Genomic DNA, 27646 nt, shown 5'->3' on the forward strand with positions numbered 1-27646 from the left:
AACAAACTGCAGTAAGAAGTGAAGTCCTGTGAAATCCAACTAACATTTGTTAAAGGCCTGCAATGACACACAATGAGTTTTTTGTTTTTTGGGTGGGGGCAGCTAAAGCTCCCTAGTATACTACGATAGCTTATGACTAGGCAGCTAATCCAAGAAAAGCTGTACTGCAGGTAAACCAGATACCCAGACAGAGCATTCCTGTTAAATGTTGTGATAGGCCACTGAAGAACCCAAACACCTACAAGGACAGCTTGAGAGTTAATCATACCAAAGTTTGCAAATGTGCAGTTATTAAAATGTTTACTGATCTAAAATAAATTATCTTACTCAACAAAAAAAGCCCATAACATGCTGAGTAAGGACTTAACTTAAAATTATCAATGAAATATAATGGATGTTGCCTCACAGAATGCATATAAAACAGATGTAATCATGTTTTACAGTGAGAAAAATTGGGATATAGTATCTGGGTGCACAGCTTTAAAAATTAGCCTGAATTGCTAGTCATCTCTGACTGCTCACTGACCTAGAAACACACACAAAGTGTCTGTGTTGCTTGCTGAGCATTCTAACAAACATTCACAAATTATACAATATTAATTTCTCCTAAAAATAAACAAGACTACCACAAAGGGCATAACATTCCTTTAAAGTGTGTCCTTTGGTATGTAATTTTACAGCTGTTCTTAAATAATATCAGTAGTCTACTTTGTAAACTCAAAACTGTGTGACATTTTCTAAAGTCCAAGTCTAAAGTCTGTTCAACTGATTCCGTACAATTACTTTTGGAAACTACAAAATCTGTATACTTCAGCAGATCTCACCAAAGCTCACATGCATTGGAGGCACAAAGGGATGAAGCCCTGACTATAGCCTAGGTGATCTGACTCTGAGAAGCAGCTCAAGTGCTCGATGGTCAGGGCAGGGAAGATGGGTGTGTCCATCTTGGCAGAAGACTGCTCACAGGGTCACACATACTCAAGTTGATTTCCAAGATAGAGATTGAGGAAAAAAACTAAAGAGGCCTCCTGTGAGATGGCAGGATATTCCTGCTGACAGTAATCCCTTGGAGATATGACAGAGTGCCTCAGTGCTGACGTCCAATGCACACGCCACCCATGAGAGCACAGGGTGGGTGAACAGAACCATCCCTGATGGCTGCCTAAATGATGGTTCCTTCTGGCTTACCATTACTCCACTGCTGAAGGAACAAATGGACCTGTTGGCTGTGAGGGGGTTAATGACTGGCAGATCTGAAGAAGTTTTAAACATTAAAACAAAAGCACTCATTATGTTTCCAGTGTATTTTTTGTATTTTCCACACTGTGGATTGGAACTTTAGTCAGAGTCTCTGTGGTAAACACACTTTTAGTTTTAAGTGTCAAAATCACTTATTACAAAAATGTATTGAAAGAACACATTGCTACATATTTAAATAATAACAAACATACCATACAATGCACAATCTAATGCTTTAACTTAGATGCTAGAGTAGAAAAGCAGGTAGTAAAGTTAACTTAACAACAAATATTTTCTGAAAGTTACACTCCAAGTTCTATTCTACCTATAAACAATTCACAAGATCATAGTAATGTAAATGGCTTAATCAATAATATTCTGAAGTTCTAGTTATGTGAAATAAGGTTAATTTGTGCTGGAAAGTGATCAAATTGCATTGCAAATTGCAGGAATTAAAGAAAAATAGGAAAGCAGGGGTTTCAATTAAGTTGTAACATAAGATAGGCAGAATACAAAGGACATGACTAGATGTGATTTATTACAGTATATAACAAGGTCGACGAGTAATTATGATACAATAGATAAGCAAGCTTTGAGAACAGGTTTAGAGAGTCTAGATGGAATTATACTAGCACAACAGTATTTAAAGATGGTTTGTAGTCAAACACAACATAACGCAAACATTAAAAGATTAATTACTCTGTGCACAATTATTAGAGACCGAACAAAAGAAAATCAGTATTTAGAAAGTTCCCCTCCAGCTGGGAGCGCCTTTTGTATGAAATGCGTGCAAATTACACACCTGTCAAATTTTAATGATACTTCTAAGCAGGGAACTTACATTTATTCTAATAAATTGGTAATATATATGGTGACACCAACTTACAAAGGTTTTTATACAGAGAAAGCCTTTTGTGTTTAAGCTTCCTTTTACTACATATGTTCCTATACAGGAAAGTCCAAACTAATATTATAGCAAGGCACTTGGTCAAAAGAACCTGACCTTTAAGTTTGTACAGATACACAGCCCAATTGCAGCACCACAGTTGACTTAGAAAGGTACACTTAATAGAAAGAACATTTCTGGATTTACAAAAAATGGTGTATGTTACAATCCAGCATTACATTTAATTATCTTATGAAAATGACAATTATTCTACAGTTTCTGCAGTACACTGATGGTCACCAGATGGCATTTTTTTTATTAACATTATGATGATTTAGAATGCATTTATAGATAGTTTTCAAGTTTTAAGTACTTCTTAGAGCACAGAACTTCCCAAATGGAACATACTGCTGTAGATATAAACACTTTTATAGCTTTGGTATGTGTTATTTACAGATGTTAAGATATTGCTGTATTTGGCCGACAGACAGTTTATATTTAAGACAGTTGTTAAGTAAACAGTGCAATACATTTAGGAATTATATTCGTTTTGCAGTTACATGACATCTGCGGTGGTGCAGCGGTAGCGTTGTTGCCTCACAGCAAGAGGTTCTCCTGTTCGATTCTCGTCTGGAGTGCCTTCTGTGTGGAGTCTGCATGTCCTCCCCTCGGTTGGGTGGGCGTTCAAAAGACATGCGTAAATGGGCGTGCCTTCGTTGAAGGTTGAATATTGAGCTGGCACCTCGGCATTCGTGAAAATCTACTGCCAATCATTAGCAGACCGGAGTTCCGCTGTGGCAAACCCTCACCGGGAAAAGCCGAAAGACAAACAACAACAACAACAACATTAGTTTTGCAGTTACAGCCTTCTGTCTACAGCTATAATGCAGTTAGTGCCTTCTGTCTACAGGTGTATTTCAAGATTGTTTTGCTTCATTCCGAGTGATCATACAATCAGATCTAATATTTTCTTTGTCCTTAAGTCCTTCAGGAAGTTTTCCTATCACACTGTCCACATATGATGCCCACCAAAATACACAATCTTAACACTTCTCATTATAAGCAGTGCAAAGATACATGATCTTAATGGACTACAATCAGATGCACTAAGTGATTGAAAACAAGTAGTTATCAATGGTAAATGCTAACTGCATTCGTTAAGAAATGTACCAATATGACTAGAAATAAGACAGGAGACAGAAAAAGGAAAAAATGAGAGGTAGAAGCATCACACAAAACCAGGGTATTAATTTTGTAGGGGCAAGCTCACTCAACTTAGAAGCTAAAAGAGTTGCATTTATTTCAACGCCCTGTGTGTAATGTCTTGAAACTGAAATGGCAGTCAGTAATCCGCTGAATAAAATCTGTGCTAATTCTTTTTGCATGAGACACGTTACGTTCAGCAGATTTATAGAATTTCTCCCTTCTTTTAATTTCTCCAACTGTGCAGGCTTTTTAATATCTTGACAGGACTGGACTCCATTCCTAAGTCAAGGTACTACGATTATTGTTCATGAAACAGTTTTATTTCAGTCTCTGATATCTGCCAAGATGGATCTTTTCAGCACCTACATGACTGCTTCCTTATGTAACCCATATGGAGTTAGCTGTATTGGTAAGATACTTAAGTAGGTTTACAAATTCTTCTTTTTATTAACCTGTTGTTGTTGCTGCTACTAGAACTATCTCGGTACCTCTACTCCTCATTGCTCTAGTTTATGTTCCAGATGTGTACTCACTATTGAGCTCTAGGAATACTTCGTCATATGAAACTCTACCTACATTCAACATACTTACATGGTTTCTGCCTGGTTAAATTTCTACAAATTTCTGCCTTTTTTAATTTCTCATATCTTTCGGGTTTCTAATACCATGACGGGAATGGGCCCCATTCCTATGTCAAAGTACGATTAAAGTTCATGAAATTAGTATTGTTTCAGAGCAGAAGTGCTCTTCCCAGCACTCGCATTGTGCGCAGTAATGACTCCTTCTGCAATTTGTACAGGGTTACATGTATTGGTAACATATCTAAATATAATTGTAGGTTCTTATAAGACCTGTTCCATCTACTACTTTTGGAACTGTCTGGTATCTTTCTTTCACATTGTTCTCGTTTCTGATTCAAGATTCAAAGAAACTTTATTGTCATTTAGGAAACACAAGTGCTCTTTTACAGGAGAAAACACACAAAAAGACAGACATGATAGGTATTAAAGAATAAATAATAACTATAGTACAAAACTAAATATCTAAGTAGCTGTCACACATGCTTGTACACTATTTATTACATTGGACAACACTACTAGATAATTAACACATTAAAAGAAATGCACACTATACACAGAGGTGAGATTGGATAATACTGCACATAAGGAAGTGACTGAAATTGCACTTAAATGACAATATATGGTTGGGTGGCGTTCGAAAGACATGCGTAAATGGGCGTGCCTTCGTTGAAGGTTGGACGTCGAGCTGGCACCTCTGTGTTCATTAAAATCTACTGCCAATCATTAGCGGACCGGAATTCCGCTGTGGCGACCCTTAACTGGGAAAAGCCGAAAGACAAACAACAACAACAAAAAAGTATGCAATAAATAAATAGAATTATTGTATGGAAAACAAAGAAAAAGAATGAGACCATAACAATCTATTATCGTTTTAATACATCCAGATTTATGTCGGCATTAATGAGTCTTATTGCAGTTGGATAAAAACTGTTCATGAATCTGGAGGTACTGTAGCGGATACTCCGTAACCTTTTACCAGAAGCAAGTTTAGTGAACCAACCACAAGCTGGATGAGAAGTGTCACTCAGTATTTTGTTGGACCTCTTTTTACATCTCAGTTCAAAGAGCTCCTGTAAGGTAGGAAGACTAGTGCCTATGATATTTTCTGCTGTTCTTATTATTCTTTGCAGCTTCTTCCTTTTGGCCATTGTGCTGTTACCGAACCATACAGTGCAGTTTTTGGTGATAAATGTTCTCTATGCCTATTCTGTAGATGGTATTTAAAGTATTCATAGATAGCTTTGCTTTTCTCAGCCTTCTTAGGAAGTGTAGTCGCTGGTGGACTTTTTTAATTACCTGGCCTGTGTTTGTACTCCAAGAAAGATCCTCTGATATATGCACTCCCAGGAACTTTGTAGCCTGGACTCTCTCCACTTCTTCACCGTTGATCTTGAGAGGCAGGTGCACAGCAGAGCTATTTCTAAAGACAATAATAATTTATTTTGTTTTATTGCCATTCAGGTCCAAATTGTTATTGCACCACTCAATCAGGGAGTTGACTTCATTCCTATACCCACTCTCGTCATCACCACTTACAAGTCCTACTACTGTGGTGTCACCTGCAAATCTGATAATTTGGTTGTTGCTAGCTTTCGCAGAGCAGTCATGGGTAAGGACTGTGAACAGTAGAGACTCACTACACAGCCCTGGGGTACTCCGGTGTTGACCATAATACTCCCTGAAGTGTTGTTACCTGCACAGGTCCTTTGTGGTTTTCCAGTCAGGAAATCAAGGCTCCAGTTGCACAGCCCTTTATTTCTGTCAAGATTCATTAGCTTTTCTATATGTTGCATTGGAATCACCGTATTGAATGTTGAGCTGAAATCTATGAACAGCAGCCTGGCATAGGTGTTCTTCTCTTCAAGAAGCTCTAATGTGAGGAGAAGTGCCACCGAAATGGCATCAGCAGTTGATCTGTTTGCACGGTAGGCAAACTGCAGTGGGTCAAAGGATTGGGGTTGTACTGCAGTCAAATAACTTTTAACCAGTTTTTCGAAGAATTTCATTACATTTGATGTAAGGGCCACTGGCCTGTAATCATTTAGGCAGGTGGGGTTGGCTTTTTTGGGCAGAGGGTTATGTTGGTAACTTTGAAGCATGCTGGTACTTTTTCTGGACAAGCAAGGCACTGAAGATGTCCATCAGGACTATGCTAGTTGGTCTGCACAACTTTTCAATACTTTCCCCAGAATGTTATCAGGGCCAACAGCCTTCCTGTGGTTCACTTTTCTCAGTTGGTTCCTTACATCCACACCACTGAAGTTAAGTACTGCCTCCTTTTGGTCATTGAGAAGCTTTACAGCCTGAAGGTTGTTTTTCTCTTCAAACCTGCCATAAAATGTGTTTAGATTGTCCAGAAATTCAGTGCTATCATCACACTGAGCTGACTTGGTCTTGTAGTCAGTTAGCTGTTGAATGCCATGCCACAGGCTTTTTGAGTCTTTAACATCCTTAAAGCATCCTTGTATCCTCTTCCCATACTTCCTCTTGGCCTCCTTGATACCCTTTTTTAGATTAGACCTTGCCACACTTAGACCCTTCTTATCCTTTGCCCTGAAAGCAGTGTTTCTTACCCTCAGCAACTCGTACACCTTGCTGTTTAGCCATGGTTTTTGGTTGGCTCTTACTTTAATATTTTTGATGTTCATTACATCCTCCACACATTTGGATATACAAGTCATAGTTGTCTCAGTATATTCATCTATGTTCACCAGATTGTTCACCGTGGCTGCCTTCCTGAAAAAATCCCAGCTTGTGGTTTCAAATCAGTCCCTGAGACTTTCCATGGCTCTTCCATGCCAAACCCTAATTTGTTTCACAATGGGCTTATCTCTGATCAAGAGAGGTTTGTAAGCTGGCATTAGTTTTACGGAGATGTGACCAGGGCCACCCAGGTTTGGTTGTTGTACAGCTCTGTATGCCCCTTTTATGTTAGTGTAAGCCTTGTCCAGAGTATTTGCTCCCCTTGTGGGAAAATTCACAATTTGGTAGTAACTGAGTAGCACCTCCCTCAGATCTTTGTTGAAGTCACCAGCTATCATAAATGCACAGTCAGAATTCTTGCATTGCAGATAACATATAGTATTATGCAGTATACTCAAGTGCTTCAGTGATGTTAGCACTCAGTGGTATACATACAGCTGCTACATAGACACCATTTAGTTATCTGGGCACATAAAAAGGTCTGCATTTCAGTATCAGAAATTCCACATTTACAGAGCAATGTTCATTCACAGTGTTACAGTTTTTGCACAAGCTATCATTCACAAAACTGCACACTCCACCTCCCTTACCTTTTCCACACAGAGCTAGGTTCCTGTCAGCTCTGAACAAAGTGAAACCATCAAGGTTTACAGCACTGTCACTAATCCTGTTATTTAATCAAGTATCTTTAAAGATCAACAGGCAGGAATTCCTCACCTTGTCTGTGGTGTTGAGCTCAAGCCTGAGAAAGTCCATCTTGTTCAATGAGCATGCATTTGCTAACAGAATTGAGAGAAGTGCAGGCATGTGAGAGAGTGTTTTCAATCTGTCAGCAATTCCAGCTCTGCAGCCTCTTCTCCTGGTTCTGTTATATCTCTTCCTTTTTGGGTCTCATCCTGATTGTTCCCAAACCTTCCATTCCCTGATTTAGGTACTTTGAAGCTTGTTTAGTTAGGAAGTTGAGTTCCAGCAGTTCTTTGAGAGTTATAGGCCCCAAGTGCTCTGTAGTAAGCGGATCTGCCTGCAGATCCTGATATTTTATGACTATTTTTCTCTCTGTACACAAGATACTGTAGTCATTGGGTGTGGCGATTTCAATGATCAATGCTACTGTCTTCTTTCATGGACCACTATATCTGGTTTTGTAGCATCTATCTTTTCAACTGTTGGTAATGAGTGATCTCATGTGATATAAACTTCGTCATTTTCTGTGATGCTTTGAGACTCATGTTTCCAGTGTTTTTCAGCCACTTTAATACCATGTTTGCACAATCCCCAGTGCAACAGTCTTGCCACATTATTATGCCTTTCAGTATACAGTCCTTCTGCCATTAGTATGTCGCAACCAGCAACAAAACCTACATTTGTATGTTTCTTTCACATGTTCAATGGCTTTGTAAACCAGCATGTACATAGCCCACTATCTTGGGCTGCCAATATTAACCTTTCATCTCTTGGTTTTTATTCACCTCTCCTTAACCATTCCTGCATCTGTTCCTGATTAATACAAGGTTCTTACAGAAGTTTTCCATACCTGCAACTATATTTATGCATTTTCCACATTTCTTGCCTTCTCATCTGGTCCTTCACCTTATATTCTTTCTTTAGTTTTTTGGCACATTCAGTTGCTGCCTGATTTTTATATACTTCTGGTTTGATTTCCATTCCTCTGCTTGATGCCGATATGCTTCTGCTAGATTAAGCAAAGAAGTCTAGTTCTCCTCGTGTTTCAAAACTTTCACTACATTTGGGATTTGTGATGTCAGCAGATATGTGTGGAGTCCCACGATTGCAGAACTATACATGTAATCAATTTCAAGGAGGCCCATCCCTCCTTTAGAACAGGGAATATATAATAGTGGCATGTACTTATTTTTATAAATCATTTGGTGAGCATGAAGCATCCTTCTTGTTTTCCTGTCTCATCTATCCAACAGTTTTGGGGCCAGTCAACCACTCCAAAACTGTAAGTAAGGACAGGAAGAGCAAACTGGTTTATAACTTGAATTTTGTTACTAGATGTCAACACTGTTGTCAGGATTAATGTCTTTTAAAGTATTCTTTACTTTTATTCACATTTGTTCATGTCTTATTGTTGATCCTTCATCAATTCCCAAATATTTATACACTCCTTCTTGCTCAGGTTCTTTTATATCACATTCTTGTCCCAATCTGATGTCCCCCTGATCCTACAGTTTCCATGCTTTAAAGGTTGCTTTTGCACATTTATCAAGACCAAATGGCATTCTTATATCATCTGAAAAAGTTTTGATAACTTGCAGTTGTGCTTTCAGTTCCTCATCTGATGAGCTATACAGTTTTAAATCATTGACAAAGAGAAGATGAGAAGTCTTTACACTTTGTTGTTTTCTAGGAGCCAAATTATAGCCATAGCCTAAAATGTTATGGATACAGCTTAGTGGGTTAAGGGCAAGGCAGAACAGCAACAGTGACAGTCACTCTGGAATATCCCCCTTTGAATTTTTATCCCTGGGATAATAATTTGTACTTATCATGGCTTAAAAGTGGTCTGCAACTGATTCATGGTCCCTGTAATGTAGTCCAAAACCAGTTAGTGGTGGAGGTAAATGGGTCCTTCAGCAAAACAAAGTATAAAATAAGCAAAAAATAGAAGAAGGCTCCAAACCACGGCACTTAAAAACATAAACTGTTTAATAACAAAGCAATGAGTGAGCGCTTTCACACTATATAGACCTTGATATGAGAGCATGATGTTGCAGCACTTTAAGATTTTGCATGAGTTTAATTGAATTGAGCTGCTTATTGGTTGAACTTGATTTAAATAGAGGATGATTTTGTGCATTTGCTGTCTGATGAAGCAGTTTGTTACTGCGAAAGCGCTCACCCATTACTTTGTTATTAAATAGTTTATGTTTTTAAGTGCCACGGTCTGGTGCCGCCTTCTGTTTTTGCTTATTTTGTCACTGTAATGTAGTCAATCAGTGTAGGATGTATCCTATATATTTTAAGCACTCTTTTATCCATGAATGTGGGATACTATCAAATGCTTTTTTGTAGTCAATCCATGTCATACTTGGGAGTTTTCTCCTTTTTACAGTTCTCCATTATAACTTTAACAACAAATTATCTTTTGTTCCATAGGACTTTCTTTTATTGCCCTTTTGTTCTACTGCCATAATTGAGTTTTCTTCTAAATGACTACAAACTCTGTCGGCATCAGTTCCTGTGTATAATTTATATGTTGTTAGAAGGCAACTTTTAGGGTAGCTTGCAGGTTCACTCTTAAGTACGAACATTGTTTTTCTAGTTGTTAGCCAGGTTGGTGTCTGTTCGGGATGCCCATATAAATAGTTCTTACTCATGCCTAAATCTTCGTGCAAAGATGTTAATACTTTGGACCAAAAGTTAGGTACTGCATCTAGGCCTGGGGTTTTCCAATTAGAAGCTTTTCTTAACTTTGTTTCAATCTCTCTGGCCGTCCCATTTTATATCATGTACCTTTAAACTTATTCTTTCTTTTACTTCTTCTATCCATTTATCATCTTTGTTATGTTCCATAATATCTTCATAGATACTTCTCCAAAATGTATCTGTTTCTTCATTTTGGCGGTCTTTCAATTCGTTTTACCTTGTTTCCCAATTCTCTATAAAACTTTTTGGGTCATCGTTAAATTGCTTATTTTATACTTTTCCTTTATATTTATCTGTGTATCTTCTAAGTTTTTCCGCTTGTGCTGAGATTTTTAGTTTTTTTATTTGCGATAGTACATGATAGATCCTAGTCTGTTCTAATACTGCGCATTGCTTTTATCACGTTGATCTGTTCCCTCTTCTATATTCTTCTAACAGTGAAACTTCATGTCTTAATTGCTTTATAGTTTTCTCTGTTCGATACTTCCATGATGGTATTCGATTTCTCCCCTTCCTTTCCCTCACTACCCTATATTCTTGTGATAGAATTTTATCAGTTATTAATTTAGCTGCACAGTAATATATCCTATTTACTTCTGTTACATCGCATGGATCTCTATGGACAGTCCTCTTTACTGTGTTCATTTGTTCTATCAAGTGTCTGACTTTTTGGGTTTTATTGACCATCTGCAGTCTATTTCTTTCATTGATCTTAACATATCTATCCATGTCTAATAAATCAAGCATCTCTTCTTTTAGCTCATTTACTTCTAAACTAAGGGTACATTTTTTGTTTTCCATTTCATGCAGACATTCTATAGAAAGTTCTATAGCAAGTTCTATAGCATGTTCCTGTGGTACATTCACTTCAATTTCATCCTGGGCCATTCGTTGCTCTGTCATTGGAACTCACTAGCCTATCACTCCTCAACATTGACTGCATCAGAGTTTCCACAACTTCCTATTCCTTCCTTTGCTGTCCAGCTTCAAGTGAACGTGTTATACTGGTTTCCTGTGGAAGGCTCCAAAATATCTTCATATGGCACCTGACCGATTGTTTCCTGTTCCACTGGTTTCCCCTTAGTTTGGAAATCCATTGCTCTAGCCTGTTGTGGTGCTTTCTGAATTAGATTTTCTACACTGGATCCTTCACTTCGCAGGTACGCCATAACCTCAGTCTCTATTTCTTTAACTTCTCCATTACTAATCTCCTTTTCCTCTGTCTTCTTATTTTTTTGTATTGTAAAGTTTTCCATGTCCAGATTCCTTTGCCTGTATTTCTCTTCAAATATCTTTGGTGCTGCTCTTTTTGCATTGATTAGTTTTGCTTTCTCCTTTGAATAAATGAATGAATGGAAAAAGACTAAACTGCTAAGAGACATACGTGACTATGAACGCAATCAAGCGTTTGTTGTCTCTTCTTCTAAAACTAACAGACATCGACAGGTTAGGTTCCAGGAAAATGGAGAAGACATGGAACATAGTCAAAATCAGTGCTGGTCTGCCGAAAGTGGAACTTCATCAGCAGAAGGAGAAGGGGATGAATATCCATGATTACCAAAAGGACAAAATCTCGCTTATTTAAATAAAAAATTCTCGTGCCCAAAAAGGGCACCAACAGGAAAATAAGAAAATAGTCTGGCAGGATCAACAGCGAGGTTTTGGATACAATTCCCGTACTAATAAATGGGGTAAATGGACATAATGACTTGGGACTTCAAACTGATACACAAGTGAGTAGTTTTGAGTATGTTGTTAATTTGTCAGGATGTATTTTAAATGATGCTGAAAGAAATGTGCTAAATAGGGGTTTGAAATTGATCCTCACGGCTCTCCCTAGAGCATATGAAATTAAAGGGGAAATTTTCAACTTTTTGTCCTTAAATTACATTTAACAGATTTTTTTTTTTGAAAATCAAAAAATTACATAAAATGCATGTGTGAAAGATTTTGAAAGTAGTGAGGAAAGTTTTTTTTCATGTAATTCGGAGATGGAGGCAAATGCATATAGTAATTTTGATACTAGTGGTATTTCATACAAAAGTAAATTTACACCTTTTTTCAAATGTGATAAAATTGAACAGTTCCATTGTATCTCGAACTTTGCAGTTGAACAAGAATACAAGTTATTTTTTAGAAATGCAGTTGATTATAATATGACACAAAATGAATGGTTAACTTTAAAGAGCTTAAGTGAAAGAAAAGAGATGGTGTTTAAACCAGCGGACAAGGGAGGTCAATTAGTCATATTACACTACACACAGTACATAAATATGTGCTACCAACAAATTAATAATGATAGAGTTTACAATAAGATAAGATCTTCAGCTTATCAAGAAGCAGTAAAAATTATGAGGAATTGATTCAGAAAGGGGTTAGGTTGAATTATTTCAGCCAGGAAGATGGTAAAAATAAATTTTTGAATAAGAACAGCACAATGGCAACATTTTTTGTATTCCAAAAATACATAACAGTTTGGTTAACCCTCTGGGTTGTCCTATTGTATCTGCCTGTAACCATTTTACTTATAACATAGCATGTTTTCTACATCAGTTTTTGCTAAAGAAGGTGGTACAATTACCCTCATACATTAAAGATAGTTTTGATTTTCTAGACACAGTAAAAACAATATCATGGCAAAAGGGGATGCCTTTCATAGTGATTGATGTAGTTAGTCTATACACCAACATAAGACATACAGATGGCATAAAAGCTATAGATATTTTTTCTAGAAAATAGCCCGAGTATGCAGTATATTGTGGAATTAATATTATTTTGTCTTGAGAACAATATATTTGAATATAATGGTCTTCTTTACCAGCAAAAATGTAGAACAGCTATGAGGTAGCTTTTGCCCCCCACATATGCCAATTTATTTATGGGTCTCTATGAAAATTTGTATGTGTATAAAAATATTTTTTTAGGGAGCATCTTATACACTACTTTAGATACATAGCTGATCTGATCTGATCTTTATATGTAAAGGGGGATTTGAAAAAGTGGAGAAATGTATTCAAGAACTGCAAACAAACAGGTTTGAGATCAAATTTGATGGTCTGGAGAAAGGCAACATAGTGAACTATTTGGATATCACTTTGGAAGGCAATATGAGTGGTAAATTAAAAACATAAATATAGAGAAAAATGGGACAGCTTAGCCATATGTTGCATGGCACTAGTTACCATCCCCCGCATACAATCACATCTATTCCTTATGGATAGTTAGTTATGATTAGACGTCTATGTAGTGATTTCAGAGATCGTGAAAGGGAAATTAATAGTGCAGTAAACATGTTCATACAAAGAGTTATGACCAAGAGAATGTATTGAAGGGGTATTTTAGAATGGCGGCTGGACAAGCAGGTAGAACACTGGGACGAGGAGAAAGAAAGGGGACATGAAGGGAAGAAAAGAAGGAACTATATTTTCTGTCAAAATATACAACTTTTGCAGATAAGTTGGAGAAATTAGTAAAACAGTTATCGGTCTTATATACAAAAAGAAAAGAACTTTTTAAAAGGAGTCAAATTACGTTTTTCATATAAAAGGGGTAGAAGCCTGAAAGCTATTTTAGTACATGCAAAGTTCAGAATACCAAGAGAAATAGGAGATCAAATATCTTCCAATGAAGGGACTACTCCATATGGCAATTGTACAATATGTCAGTACACAGTTAATAGTTTTCAAAATATTAATGGGAAAAGATTTGACAGAAAAGGCAGTTTTAGCTGCAACAGTGAATTTTTTTTTTTTTGTGTGAAATTTTTCATATCTGGATGCTTTTGCCTGTATTTCTCTTTGAATATCTTTGGGGATGCCTTCTTTATATTGATTAATTTGGCTTTTTTCCTTTGCATAAATATTGCACCATATCAAATCTCTCTTTTTTCTTTCTCATGTCCATATTTCTTGTTTTATACTTTTCAAAGATGTCTAGGTTTTGTTGTTTGTATTTTCTCACTTCCTCAGAAGCTTCTTTTTCCAAACATTCTTCTTCTGGCAGTTTTTCTTGTGGAAGTATTTTTCTTTCCTCTAATTTCTCCCTTAACTGTTTTGTATATATTGTATCTGGAAATTCTGGGCTTTTTGCAAAATACTAACAATGCATAATTTCTTTCTTATCCTCAATAGTCCACTTTATCGTCTTTATGGCTCTTCTTTGGCCTATTAGTTTTTGTGATTTTTGTAGACTACTACTTCCTTCTACAACAGGGGGACCAATCTTAGCCCTGGACCTGACCTGACCCCATTGTAGGAATGTTTCTGTATTTTGAGGATTCTACACTGTCATCTTTTCCAGTACTGGCACCAGTGTGCCTACCAGGATTGACCACTTTTTTATCCTGGGTCTTGTGCACCCAGCTATATTTTTAAAAATTTTAACCTACACCTGTCCATGGTATATGCTATATAAATACAGTCTATATATCAGTTACATCTTGGTGAGATTTTGTGAAAAACAGGGCCCACCTCGCGAAGGTACTCACCACGACTTGAGGATGAATTCAGTTTCAGAAATAACACTCCCCTTTACTTGCTGACTTCTCTCTCCATTCGGACCCCTTTTTTCTACCCTCTGTGAATGCCATGATGGCACATTCGAGTACGGCTATCTGAAAAACACCTTCAACAGTCAGCACATTTATATGGCTTCTCCCTTTCATTATGGAATACAAAGAAAGTCTGCAACTCTGGTATCATTCCAACCTGATCAAACAGCAACTGCAAAAGTGCTTTTCAGAAAAGGTATTTTAGCGGCATGGTACTTGAGCAGTAACATGAATTTCAAATATTATAAAAAGGAAAATGTCTTTCTGGAGATCATAATAAAACAATTTTAAGCAGGCTTTTATAGACTGCTGTGATATAATCTGAGAAGAATCAGATATTTTTGATATGTTGTTTTTGACAAATGAAAAAAAACTAAGCTGGACTCAAATGATTGAAATAAACAAATGCTCATAAAAAGAGTCAATGTAAAGGATTCAGACCTTAAAATTCAGCTAAGAAACAAATCTCTTCCACTTACATGTGTTAAGATTGTTTTGCATTAGGTCTCTTGATTACTTTAAGATCTTTAACACTGGAGTGGAAAAATAAATCTTGTTAAGAATCAAAATTGTATCCTCCAAGGCTGACAGACTCAGACAATGAGAATGGGAAGAAGTACCCTCCCCTGATGCCATATTAGTAAGATTTGATAGAGATGACGGCTGAGCTATAACAGAAAAGAAATCAGGTGCCTTTAAAGAAGATACTGTGATTACCCTGGCAAACAGACAGCTATCAAAATGAGATTCATCTAACACTGTTTTGCTCAAAGTAGCACCTTCTGATTAAGAGGAAACGGGGAGAGGTAAACACCAAGCTTTGCGTCCACTGGAATAAGAAAATGTCTGTTTTATGATTACTTTCATAACACAACAGAAACAAAAGATTTTGATTTGATTCTTCTGATGTGTGACGAGCAGGTTCACCTCTGAAGGCTCACGTCCATGCATTATGCTAAAATATCCATGGCTTCAACTTCCATTCAGACTAGCTCCCTGAACCAACAAATTCTTGAATGGTCTCCCCAAGCATTACAGAACCTTAATCAAAAATAAGTATCAGCAAAAATAAGCATTAAGGTAGCAGGTGGAACGTGGTAAAAACAGACAAAATAGCTGATAATGCTTTCTGTAATGCGATTGCTTCTTTAAAAACTAAGAACATCACGATCGCATTGCAGAATCTTTACAAAATATAACTGTCATCTAGGGATAATCTGTTCCCACAAAACTGTAAGGGCAGTGGAGCATGTACCTGTATTGAAAGAAGAAATAATGCTTCCATGCGATCACCGGTTTCACATTACAGTAGCTTTGATTAAGATCCCTCAAAAAATAGATGCACCCAGCAACTACAGTGAGCAGAATAGTTCCCACAGATGCCCAAGTTTGTCATTTTATTGGCTGCAAGCCATATTAAAACTATCTAATGCATATACAATTAGCAGGGGAGTTGCCAGGGCGAACGAAATTGAGGAGGGTGGTTTGTGGGTGGTCCTTCGACATCAACAGAGAAAACAAAAAGGGCATTATTACCGAGCCACTGCAGAGCCCATATGAAGTGTACAGCTCTGCGAGAATGTCACAGGCTTAAAGATGGAAGAAAGTACCAGAGATGTCAGTAGAGGGAATGGAAAAACAGTCAAAGTTGTTATTTTCTGTAGCACAGTGTATGGTCTATGGTGCCAAAGTCATATGACAGGGAAGAAAAACGTTTCTGAAATGAGGAAACATCTGAGGAAGCACGTAGTGGTCTTTTAAGTACCACATCCCTGTAGTGCTATCTGTATTAATTTGAAGATGTCTTGCTTAAAAGTTGTCCTGCAAAGCTGTCAGGGACCTGTACACTGCTTTCATTTCCTTAAAGTGGATAAAAATTAACTTCTGTTCTTCAGACTAGCTCCCTGAACCAACAAATTCTTGAATGGGCTCCCCAAGCATAATTCAAAGAATATGCAATTAGGTACTGAGCTACGAATGGTAGAAGTAAAGTGGCTACTATAAGTAACATTTCCATAACTGTGCACCACAAGAATTACTTATTTGCATGCTGTGGGTTCAGAATCCTCATATCCAGTGACATTCTCTGAGACAAGGGTCTCCTGCCTGGTGGCAGTACTACCAGAGTTGAATAATGATTTTTAGCCACAAGGCAGGCCTCTATCCCCTGCAGTTTTGTTTAGGTCAATTTGTTTTAACTTTGAGTAAATCTGAAATAAGTTAGGCAGTGTGTGTCTGACTTAATCTGTAAGTCATCCTGGTGTTTATTATGGAAGTTTGACTGGAAGAAAACTTTGATTTCCCATCATGAATCATCCATTCTGCTACGTCTTTACTACACACAACACAGACACACACACACTGCACTATTTAAGCTAATACTGGGGAAGGGTGCCATTTACCTTTCTACTGCACAAGAGCTGGTCCAGGCAAGTTCAACTCTAAGTATGCCTTTGTAGCAAGAGTGAATTGCAGATTCTTCCTGATATACAGTTCGGCAGCTACCCAAGTTATTTTCTACAAAAAATCATTGATTTCGTTCTTGTGTCACTGCAAGAGTCCGCTAGATGGTTGAGCTTAAGTGACTTTTATACCTGGGTCATCAATAAGATCAGTGAATTTGCCATGGAGCACTTTAATGTTTTAGACAACTGGCTTAAACAGGGGGTTACAGATGCAAACCATAACATTTCTCACTTTCTGGACTTGATTTTTTCCAGATTGGGCCTTGAAACTAGAGATTTAATAGCAGAACCAGTCTCTGTGATTGATCACTAATCTGGCATACTTCAAACTTTGGTTCCTCCAGCTACACCTTCCTGATACTATTAAGATCTGCATGCTGTTGACTGGGGAACAATAGGCCCATTAATAGACTAGTACTCATGAAGACGATCCAAATGCAACTGTCAAGACTTTCAATATATCAATGACTTATGCTTCTGATATTGCCCTAGCTTGGGTATGGCCCAGGTCTGTCACATAATCACATCACACAATCACTGTTCAGTCGTCAGTTGCAGTCATGAAAAAAAAAGAAAGAAAAAAAAAAGGAAGCAGCAACAGTGATGAAGGACTCACCTACTCATGAGCAGCCATATTCTGGATCTATACTATGCTGAATTCCACTGGGAATCACACATAAGAAAGTACATTTTGTATCCGTTGTGATTTTCACTGCAATAAACTGCCTTGCTGTACTTTTTCAAGTGTTTTGCAAACTACACAGCTAACTATGCCTTGCTGTTCGGAAATGTTTTTTTTTCCCTCATAGCACTTGTTAGGATGTTCCACAGTTCTTTACATAAGAGGGCAGTTCACTTTCAAGAATGTACCCACTGAGTACTGTGACAGTTCTTTTACTGTCTTACCAGATTTTTTTTTGGGGGGGGGGGGGGGGGGGCTGAGTTTATGTTGAGTAACATGACGCCACAATGACTGTTTCTTCTCTGTAGCCTAAATGTTAGTTGGATCTTGGTAGCATAACAATGTTAAGTTCATATCTCAAGCCACTAGGGCCAACTATTTTCCAGATAATCATCTCATTGCTGAATACCGGGATGCTTCCATCTTCTTTAAGAGTGGCACAGATCACTTCAATCCTTAAAAAAAAAAAAAAAAAAAAACAGCTACTTGATCTAATTGCCTAGTGAATTACCACATGTCTCTAACCACTTACTGGGAATATTACTGAGAAAGTGAAGGCAAGGGATCAAAGCTTTTATTCAGTCTCGGTCCTCCTTAATCTCTCAATATACCCATAATGGACCATGGAATCATTCTAGACCATCCACAAAGGCAGTGCTCTGAAATAGTTTGCCTCTTACCTCTCAGGTCATTTCTATTGCGTAATGTCCTGGTCAGATCTTCTGGATCCTTTCCTTCTGGAATATGACTGCCTCAGGCCTACATTTTAGTTGAACTGTCCAAAACTCAATGCAGCAAACATATAAAACTATGTTGATTCATGCTACCATTTATACATCATGTCTAACTTGGCTCATCCCCATGATAAACTACTGGGAAAATAATGTGGACTTTATTTCGCATGTCTGTGCTCAGTACTTGAAAGGCTGCCTGATGGATCAATGATTACCATTTAGGGACCAGACCCAATGAAACACCAGGCAACAGTGCTGTCTGATGCTAAAGCAGCAGTAAAAAAGGATACTAGAAATTTCCAACTATATAGTCATTTAATTATAAATTTGTTGAGCTTGTAGTCTCTCTGAGCTTTGGGCTAATATATAGGACCAAGATGTATATGCCAGAAAGAAATTAAAAATACATGGAGTAAAGCACAAAATAAAATATGCAAAAATGCAAATCAATCAAATTAAAAAAAACAGTAATAATAAAAATGCATTACTAGCACTCATTCAGTACCTTTTTAGAAAACGCAAATTTATTTGCATCACTGGATAGCTTGTTAAAAACTTTAAAAATACAACTAGTGCAAGATAAATATACAGATCACAGCAGAACTGCATCAGATAAAAGCCACATAGCCTACGTATACAGATAAGAATTGCTTTTACAATAATCACATTTATTATGATTGTATAGTAAGTGATCAGAAACATCTGCCATTTAGCTTCACATTTAACAGTGAACTATCTATTCTGGGTATGTTTCAGCCCCTACATGAGTACAGTACTTCCCTTCTCCATATCCACTAAGTAGGATTACTAGATCTTCTACCATTGGAGAGATTATTTGTTTCTACTTTGCTATGCATTTCTTAGTTAATAATAAAACTGTATTAACAGAAATCTGTACAGTCAATACACTGATCTTAGCAGAAAAAGTTTAGGGCTCAGAGGTGACTGGCTGCCCATAACCCTGTCAAGCATTTCCTGTACATGAGGTGTAAACAAAAAAAAAAATGGTACGTCAGTCCCAAAGCACATGTTGCCAATCTCTATAGGCCAGCGTCTCACACCTCCAGCACACATCCAATACCTCAGGGTACATTTGGGCTAGTCAGTGGAAGTGTGTGAAAAAAACATATACAGACATTGCCTCCCCCAAAAAGTCAAAAGCATCTGGAACTGGTGGCATATCTTGTAGCAAGATGAAGAGCCTGCCATTCCTGTTTGGTTACAGAGGCTTGTACATCCACTTCTAAGACAAGCCTAAAGACATCAGATATAATGTTTGTGCAGATGTCCAATTTTGTATGTGGGAGAACCTTGTTTATCCTAATTAGCAAAGACCCATGACAAGGAGGTTGGTATAGAATCAGCAACCCCTCTGTGAATAAACAGTGTGCAGCTGACCCTTCAGCCAGTTAAATAATAGCTGTGTTGAGGATGCAGCATGAAGGAGCTTTCTGAAATGAGTCTAGGACATAACAGAGTCTACCACTAGCAACTGTTCTCAGTACTGCAGGTCTGGAAATTTACCCAACTCAACAAGTATTGCTTGTGTGATACAACAAAAAGTGAGTGTATATTTGATGGGTATAAAAGATGCAGCCCAAGAGGTCACTGTGAAGGTGAATGGATGATTTGTATGCCTCAAAAAGTACATGTAAAATAAAACAAAAAGATGTGTCCATGCCCACCAGTGTGCACCACCCTCATTCCTTCACAAACACCAGTTCTTCTGCGCAAACCTGATAAAGCAATTCTTTTCCAAACTGGGATGTAAACCACTTGGGGCGTACCCCAAAAGGGTATATTCAGCAGCTTTAATGTACAGCCCCAGGTCCAATAACCCCAGTACTCCCTCTCCCAGTGGCACAGCTAACACCCTCCCAGGTACTCTATGTTCCAAGTGAGCCCATATAAAGCTCAATATAATGTTATGCATTTGAGTGAGGACTTTTTCTGAGAATGAGTCAGGAAGGCCTTGGGCTTGCTATAAAATAAGAGGCAAAATAAACTAGACCACCACCTGGATCCACTAGGGAAAATCTTGACAAATCAGCTTCCATTTGCCCACCAGATCGTGTATTTTCTGGATTAGTCTTTCCAAATTAACATGGATAGTTTGGAAGACCGAAGGTGCAAACATTTTCCCTAAATATTTAATGGACCCCTGAATACTCAGAAAACAGAAAATCCTGTAAAATAGTAGGCAAGGGTACATGATTAATACAAAGGGACTCGGTTTTATAAATATTAATCTTGGATTCTGAGCCCTTTCCAAAAATCAGACAAAAAATCCATAAGTTTACATACATCTGTATCAGGTTCTGAAAGATTTGGCATAGCTCATCAACATATAATGAAATTTACAATCTATTACACCCTGATACTATAAGGTCTAATCGTGGATTCCCCGAGTTAGCATGTCAGAGGATCAATATATAGGTTAATTAAAATTGGGGTGAGGGGGCAGCCTTGCTTACCATCTTGAATGACTGGGAAATGTGCAGATGAAGCTCTGTGGTATGAACTACGCAAGAACATGATTAGATGTAAGGGAAGTTCCATCCTCTAGAGGACCACAAAAAAGAAAAGGCCAGCACACCCTATCAAAAGTCTTTTTGCATCAAAGCTAATTATAGACAGTGGCTTATGATTTCTTTCTGCATCCTCAAGAAACAGATATGTTTTTAGTAGATAATTGACTATCATAGACTGAATGCCCTGGCAGCAAGCCCAACTGAACTGTGTGTATAATGGGCCAGAAGCTCTTAACAAAATGAGGGGCCAGGATCAACATAAATATTTTACAGTCAGTATGACCCTTGGCAGGGGGGATCCTTGCCAGGTTTCAAGATTAAGGAATACGGCATTAAACGCTGATGGAAGTTACCTCTAGCTCCAGTGCTTCGCGAGTCATGTTCTGATCCTAAAATGCCTAGACTACTCAGAAATGGGCTGGTTCAACATGTGTGTCATGTACAGGAAACAAATCAACTCTTCTCTCTGAAACTGACTGCAAGGCTTCAAAGATGCTCCCTTTCCACAACACTTTAAGCAAAGGATTATACAGGGTTACAAAGTGGAGTCAGAAAAATTAAATACACTATAGTAAATTTCCTGAGGATATTTGATAGTTGCTACTCATCTTCTACCACTCGTCTAATATCAGCAAGAAAGATGGAGACTTGGAGACCTAGTGTTATGTTTCAAATGTCTTCGAGCAATATTCTGCAAACTATGACAACCGTATCATAGGCAAAAGATGTTGTAAACAGCTACAAATACTAACACAGGAATGCAGAAACTGAGCTGACAAAATGCAGTTGATAAAAGTAACCCTGCTTTCAATGCAATGACATTGATCCCAACACACACACACACACACACACACACACTCTTTTTAAATTTAAAACTTGAAATTGTCTCTCTTTAAATTTAAAACTTGAAATTGTCTGTCTAACTGAAAGCCTGGTAAACTGAAAAGGCTTTAGTGTTGTATTGTATACCACAGTAACAGATCCCATAAAGAAGGTAACTATTTAAAAACAAATTACTACCGTAAAGTGAGCAGTGATTCACCAATATTTATTTTTCTTTTTTGGCACCAGCACATATAACTAACTGAAATAACACAACTCAAAGGACAAACTCCAGTCATTAGCAATTTCAACTGCAAATTCTCAATACTGCCCTTCAACAGTGATTCACCAAGAAGTATACAAAAGTGACAGGAAAAACGAGCAAATCTTAGAGTGCAAACATATTTAGTAAACACTGACAAGGCATACCAGTGTGGGTGACTTGTGCCTTCAAAAGATTCTTGCTAATTCTAAAACTGTCAATTTACAGTTCCATGCTACAGTCTGATGATACTCTCAGCGAATTCAAAAAATAAAGTTTAAGTAAATTTGACTTTTAAGAAATCCTAAATATGAACAAGTACCTAAATCCATGCATACTTACCGTTCCAATAAAGGTTCCAACCAACCTGGCACACATTCACAATGGCAGTCTAGAAATGTAAGCACATCTCCAATGGCATATGTAGCTCCAATAAGGCGTGCACGGACAAGGCCCTCTCGCTTAGTTGTTCTAATCAGACGGACTCGTTGTAAATTGCTAATGTAATCCTCCAGCTGTGTCTTCAAGTAAACTTGAAAAGAAGCAAAAAAGTTATTCTTACATAGTGCTTTCTAATACAGTAAAATATAAAATGACAAAAGAAAAATGCAATTTGATACAAAATAAATACCACTTGTTTATCTATCTAATCCCTTCTTTTAAGCCACATCCTAATTCTTCTCACTTGCATAAGAATGCCCTATGTCTAATGCATTTCTGACAAACAGCTTCCTCTGAGCTACAATCCTTTGTAGGAAAAATGGGTTCTTCAGTGTTCAAATTCTTTCTTATTTAAGGTGATAACATTCATGACTCTGTTGATTTCCCCGAGGCATTTGTCAAGTGCTATTAATGCAATGCCTTTTCATATGCCTTCTGATATAGATATAGAATTTTTAGTGTCACTGTATAAACAGTCCCTATCATGCGTACAATTTAAAGACATGAGGTCTCCAGAACTGAGTGTGATACACCAAATGCCTGCAGACAGCCACAAAAGTATTTTATTTTTTTTTTTACTATTTTTTTTTCTTCTCAGTGCAATTCCAAGACCCCTCTATCCCTCCTTTCTACTCTCTGTTTTTCTTTCTTGTCCAAAATGATAATCCCTAGATACCTTCTATTCCAGTTATGCCTTCTCCAGCAATGTACTCTTTTTGGTTTGTACTTTCTAAACGCATTACTAAGCATTCTCTTTGATAAATGTAAACTCACTTTCACTTTATACAGATTTTTCTGTATGCTTGGCATGCTGACCTTAAGTGACATCGACCACAATCCACAAATGAACCTTCTGCTCCTAGATAATATGACAGACAGGGAAAAAAGACAAAGGGATGGCTTGCCATACTGAGGGTGCTTAGTTATTACTTAACCCACAAAATTAAAGGGTCATAGACATGAAACTTAACCATTCTGAGGATGCATATACACAATCACGCCCATTCTGATGCAGGTGTCTGTCCATGCCTCAAATACTCAGAGGGTCTTTACCTTACCCACTAGTTTCCATCATGAACAGGCATATAAAACCTAGAACTCTATACCGCCCCCACTCCCCAAAAAACGAGAGCTGGCCACTTCAATGTTCCTTCCCTTGGCTGAGCTTATAGAACCTGAGCTGTTATGCAAATCCAGATCAATAATGACACAAACACACACACACACGTCAAGTGGTTGCACTATAAGAATGGTCATCAAGCCACAATATTTCAGACCATTACTTCCAGCCTTGTCAATTCCCTTGTCATCTTTCACATCTCCTCTAGCATATTAAACTCATCATAACCATTAGTACAGTTCTTTACCACAAAATACTTTACAAAACAGTGACACTCAAACAAGCAAATGATAAAAAGGAAAAACAGATGAAGTATATACTAATGTAATATAATAAAACAAATACACTATTTTACAAGCTTTTATATAACACAAAAAAGAAAGCATCATTTAGTTTTTAAAGTATGTTTTAAAAGTATTTGCGTGGGCATTAGAAGAAAAAAAACATGATACTGAATATGGCTATACAGCCCTAGTAAGCATTCAATTCCTCTGAGAGTTTTCATTTATTAACACTATATGTGTCAGATTGTTCTCACAATGTTTAACCCAGGCTGGCCCCCTGGAGACTTTCCAAGGTCTCTTACCTGTTTGGAAAACTTTCAGGGCTTTATATGGTACAGTATCAAATGCCTTACAAAAATAACAACCTACAAAATGTGGGTCTCCCTAACCCTGCAGAGTTGTACTAATCTGCTGCCTTCAGTTTCAGCTGTTTGCCAATACCATCTTAGCAGTATAGGGTGACATTTTCAACACAATTATTTGAAGAGCAAGATTTGATTTTTAATTTATAAATGTGTGCGCATTCCTCTAAGTTTAGTGGAAGCAGCAGACAGTTTAGTTCCTCTCAGCATTAGTAACAGATGGTATTTTTCACTGGCTTGTCATTTCTATTAACAGTGCTTTTACTTTCCAGACAAGGATTTCTCAAAAGATAACCATAATGTATTCATGTTATCTTGAATATGCTTTGGCTTTGAATGTCCTCTGGTAATTATTTTATGTTCCTGAACAGAAATACTCTCTTTATGATGATGAAGAAAGGAAGACAGAAACAATATTTTTTTGAAGAATGCCTGCTCAAGGGTTTTGTTGAAGATTTACCGTGGATGACAATGGTTTCAAAAGTAAAAGAAGCTGAAGGTTGAGATTTCTGCACCAAAAATGGGGTCGAAGACTGCTGTACCTCGTCCTGCCTCTGAACTTTCAGGGCTAACGGTTTGCCTTATCAAATTTCTTTTCCATTGCTCTTCTTCCACGACTCTTTTCCCTTTTCTTTTCATGTTTCTGATTTGTCTGAAGAATCCTGGTTTATCAGGAGTAAAAAAAGTCCTTCCAAAATTAACTTAATTCTCTAGTCATCTAAGGTCCAGGGCCAAAAGGCCTTGCAAATGGTACAGTCTACATCCAGGTGCTCTGAACCCAGGCACACCAAAGGAAGATTGCGGGTGTCTTAAGACAATATTATATGGCTGTACTTGCCACACTTTCTGAAGCTCTTGTCCATACCTACAAATTCAACACTAATACTACAATTTCTGTCAAACAGGAAAAGCAAAAAACGCTGGCTACTGACTAAATAAGCAGAAAGATAATACAAGTTAATGGTGCATTAACTACAATATAACAGCAGTAACAACAGAAGCAATCTAAGACTTTTTTATTTATTTATTTTTATTTTACTTTAAGGAGCAAGAAGCAAGAAAGAGTCCTGCCTAGACACCGTGATGGAGCAGTTGAAAAGACAAAATACAGGTAGTGAGTGTGTATGTGAGTATCTGTGGTCATAAAATGTTTCTGCAGCCAATTCCAGTTAGCAGACGAAGTTTATTTACAAATACAATGAAAATATTTAGCTTCAACAAAATTAGTCTTCGAGGAGTTTTCCTTCTTTTTATTTATTTATTTATTTTGATTATCCCATCTCCGGCTATAAAGGTCATTACCATATTGTCCCATGTGATGGCATTCCATGCCAAGTTAAGGCAGAGATGACCCCTGACTGTCTCCAGAATGTGATAACTGGGTAAGATGTCCAACTGTGGGCTGCCATCTGTAGGACCATGGTATATCTAGTTGTTTTGTCAATTTTGGTTACTTTTGGGTTGACTGCTACTTAGTAAGTTGTTGGGTCCTTTCTTGCAACCCTTCCGAGAGCCCCCGTTACTGAACTACTGGTGGCTGTATCTTGATTAGAGCTGATGTGGACTCCACAGAATGGTATTGGGGTGGTTCAAACTTTATAACAACAGCTACATGGGTTTTGCCTTCTTATTCTTGCTACTTAAGTTTGGCTTTTACTGCTGAATGAAAAAGTAAGGTTGTATCAAATGTAGAGCCAGGTAAGGTAATGTAAAGCAAGGCTCCTACTTGCAGTCTTTGCTGAACCATCTGTGGCATCACATGCAAGATACATGATTAGACTGGAAAGTGATGTAAGGGCTGACATTTGGGACTTCAGCTTATTTGTTATATGCCCATCTGGCAACCCATCCACATTCCAGGTGGTTTTATCAACCACAAGAGGCCCAGCACAAAACCAGTGGCATACCACAGGATTCTGTGCTGGGCCCGCTACTCTTCAGAATTTATTTCTCAGAATTCCAGGCAAACTTGGACAGCCTGTGGTTGATCAAGTTCGCTGACAATTGCAAATTGGGAGCAATCACTGAATTCCCCAACAATGTTAATATACTGCAGACAAAATTAATGTAGACAAATGATTCATGCCAAAGCCATGGAATAAAGCTAAATGCAAAAAAAAAAAGCTTTATTATTCCCTTTGGAAAAGCTGACATCCCTGCTAATTATATCATAGACAGCACCCCCCTAAGTTTAGACCCAGTGGTACATGATCTGGGTTGATAGCAATCTGAACTTTCACCACCATGTATCCACTGTAGTAAGGAAATCCTTCTGTGTGGCACATCTTACAAGTAAAGGCATCAAATCTAGATCTAATGATGATGTAATTCCATTACACTCGGCCGTCATCAAACCAATAATTGAGTACAATGCTCCCTTTTGCATGTCCCTCACCTGGCACCTGCAACAACTGAAAAGACCACACAGGTTCCTCAACAAGAAATTACATGGCACACAAAACAAGTCTTGCACGGAAAGACTGAAAGCTCTGTCACTGTATTCCATTTCCTACAGGATGCTAAGAAGTGACTTGTGCCAGGCGTACAGGGCAGTCTCTGACCCGGCCCTGAAAGAAATGCTACACATTCGTAAATCAAACTGCATGTGGGTCACACACTTCAGGGATATTAACCTAGCCTCTAACATGAACAGGTCATGCTGGAACGATAGATACATCTCCCAGAGACTGCCACTTCTGTGTCAGAAAAAATATGTATTGATGTGTGTATGCTTAATGCTAATTAGAAACTAAATAAGTTAACATGTTTTTCATTCTATTTTATATGCACTGTTCTATATACAGTTGAGTTTCATATGAGACTGAAAAGATGCTTTTTGAAACTGCAGTGTGCTTTCTGAAACTTGCAAGATGCCCTCTGACCTAGTAATTGCTAGCACAGCAATATTCATGTTTATGCCTTTTGGAAATGTACTTGAGAAGCAGGTGATTATCTGCTAGGTCAGGAAGAAATGAATGAACAATGCTATATTCTGTAAATGTAATGATTTTAAACAATCAGCTCTGTTCGAAGTATGAGAACATACACAGCTGCAGAAGTTAGAGATAACATAGACAAAGGACTGTTAGAGAAATTAACTGCAATCTACACTTGCTTTGTGCTCGAATTAGCCATAGTACCTTGAATGGTAACATTGCATATATCTAACCAGTGGTAGCCAAGGCCACGTTGTTTTTCTTAGGAAGTTTCTCACAAAAAATTGATGGTACCAGCAGAATATTGTAAAAACAATCACTGTGAAGTAATGATGACAAAACTTGTGATTCACTGCGTCAACTTGGTAGGCAATGTCTTATTAGAAAGTGTATAAAAACACCTGCATTTCCTGATTCTAGTTAGACAAACTCTGTATTAGCACGTTTTTG

At 37.7% G+C, this 27646-nt stretch overlaps 1 protein-coding gene across 1 annotated transcript in view; it reads right to left on the reverse strand.

Annotated features, from left to right (window-relative positions):
- LOC122796259 (polypeptide N-acetylgalactosaminyltransferase 4-like) overlaps positions 1–27646 on the reverse strand; it is a 768714-nt gene that overhangs the window by 554494 nt on the left and 186574 nt on the right. The window contains exon 3 of the mRNA XM_044064588.1: positions 22396–22585. Within this exon, the coding sequence (XP_043920523.1) occupies positions 22396–22585 (190 nt within the window). The remainder of the gene's footprint in view (positions 1–22395; positions 22586–27646) is intronic.

This window comes from Protopterus annectens, chromosome 3.part0 (assembly GCF_019279795.1).
Source record: "Protopterus annectens isolate FY-2018-M chromosome 3.part0, PAN1.0, whole genome shotgun sequence".
Taxonomy (NCBI): Eukaryota; Metazoa; Chordata; order Ceratodontiformes; family Protopteridae; genus Protopterus; species Protopterus annectens.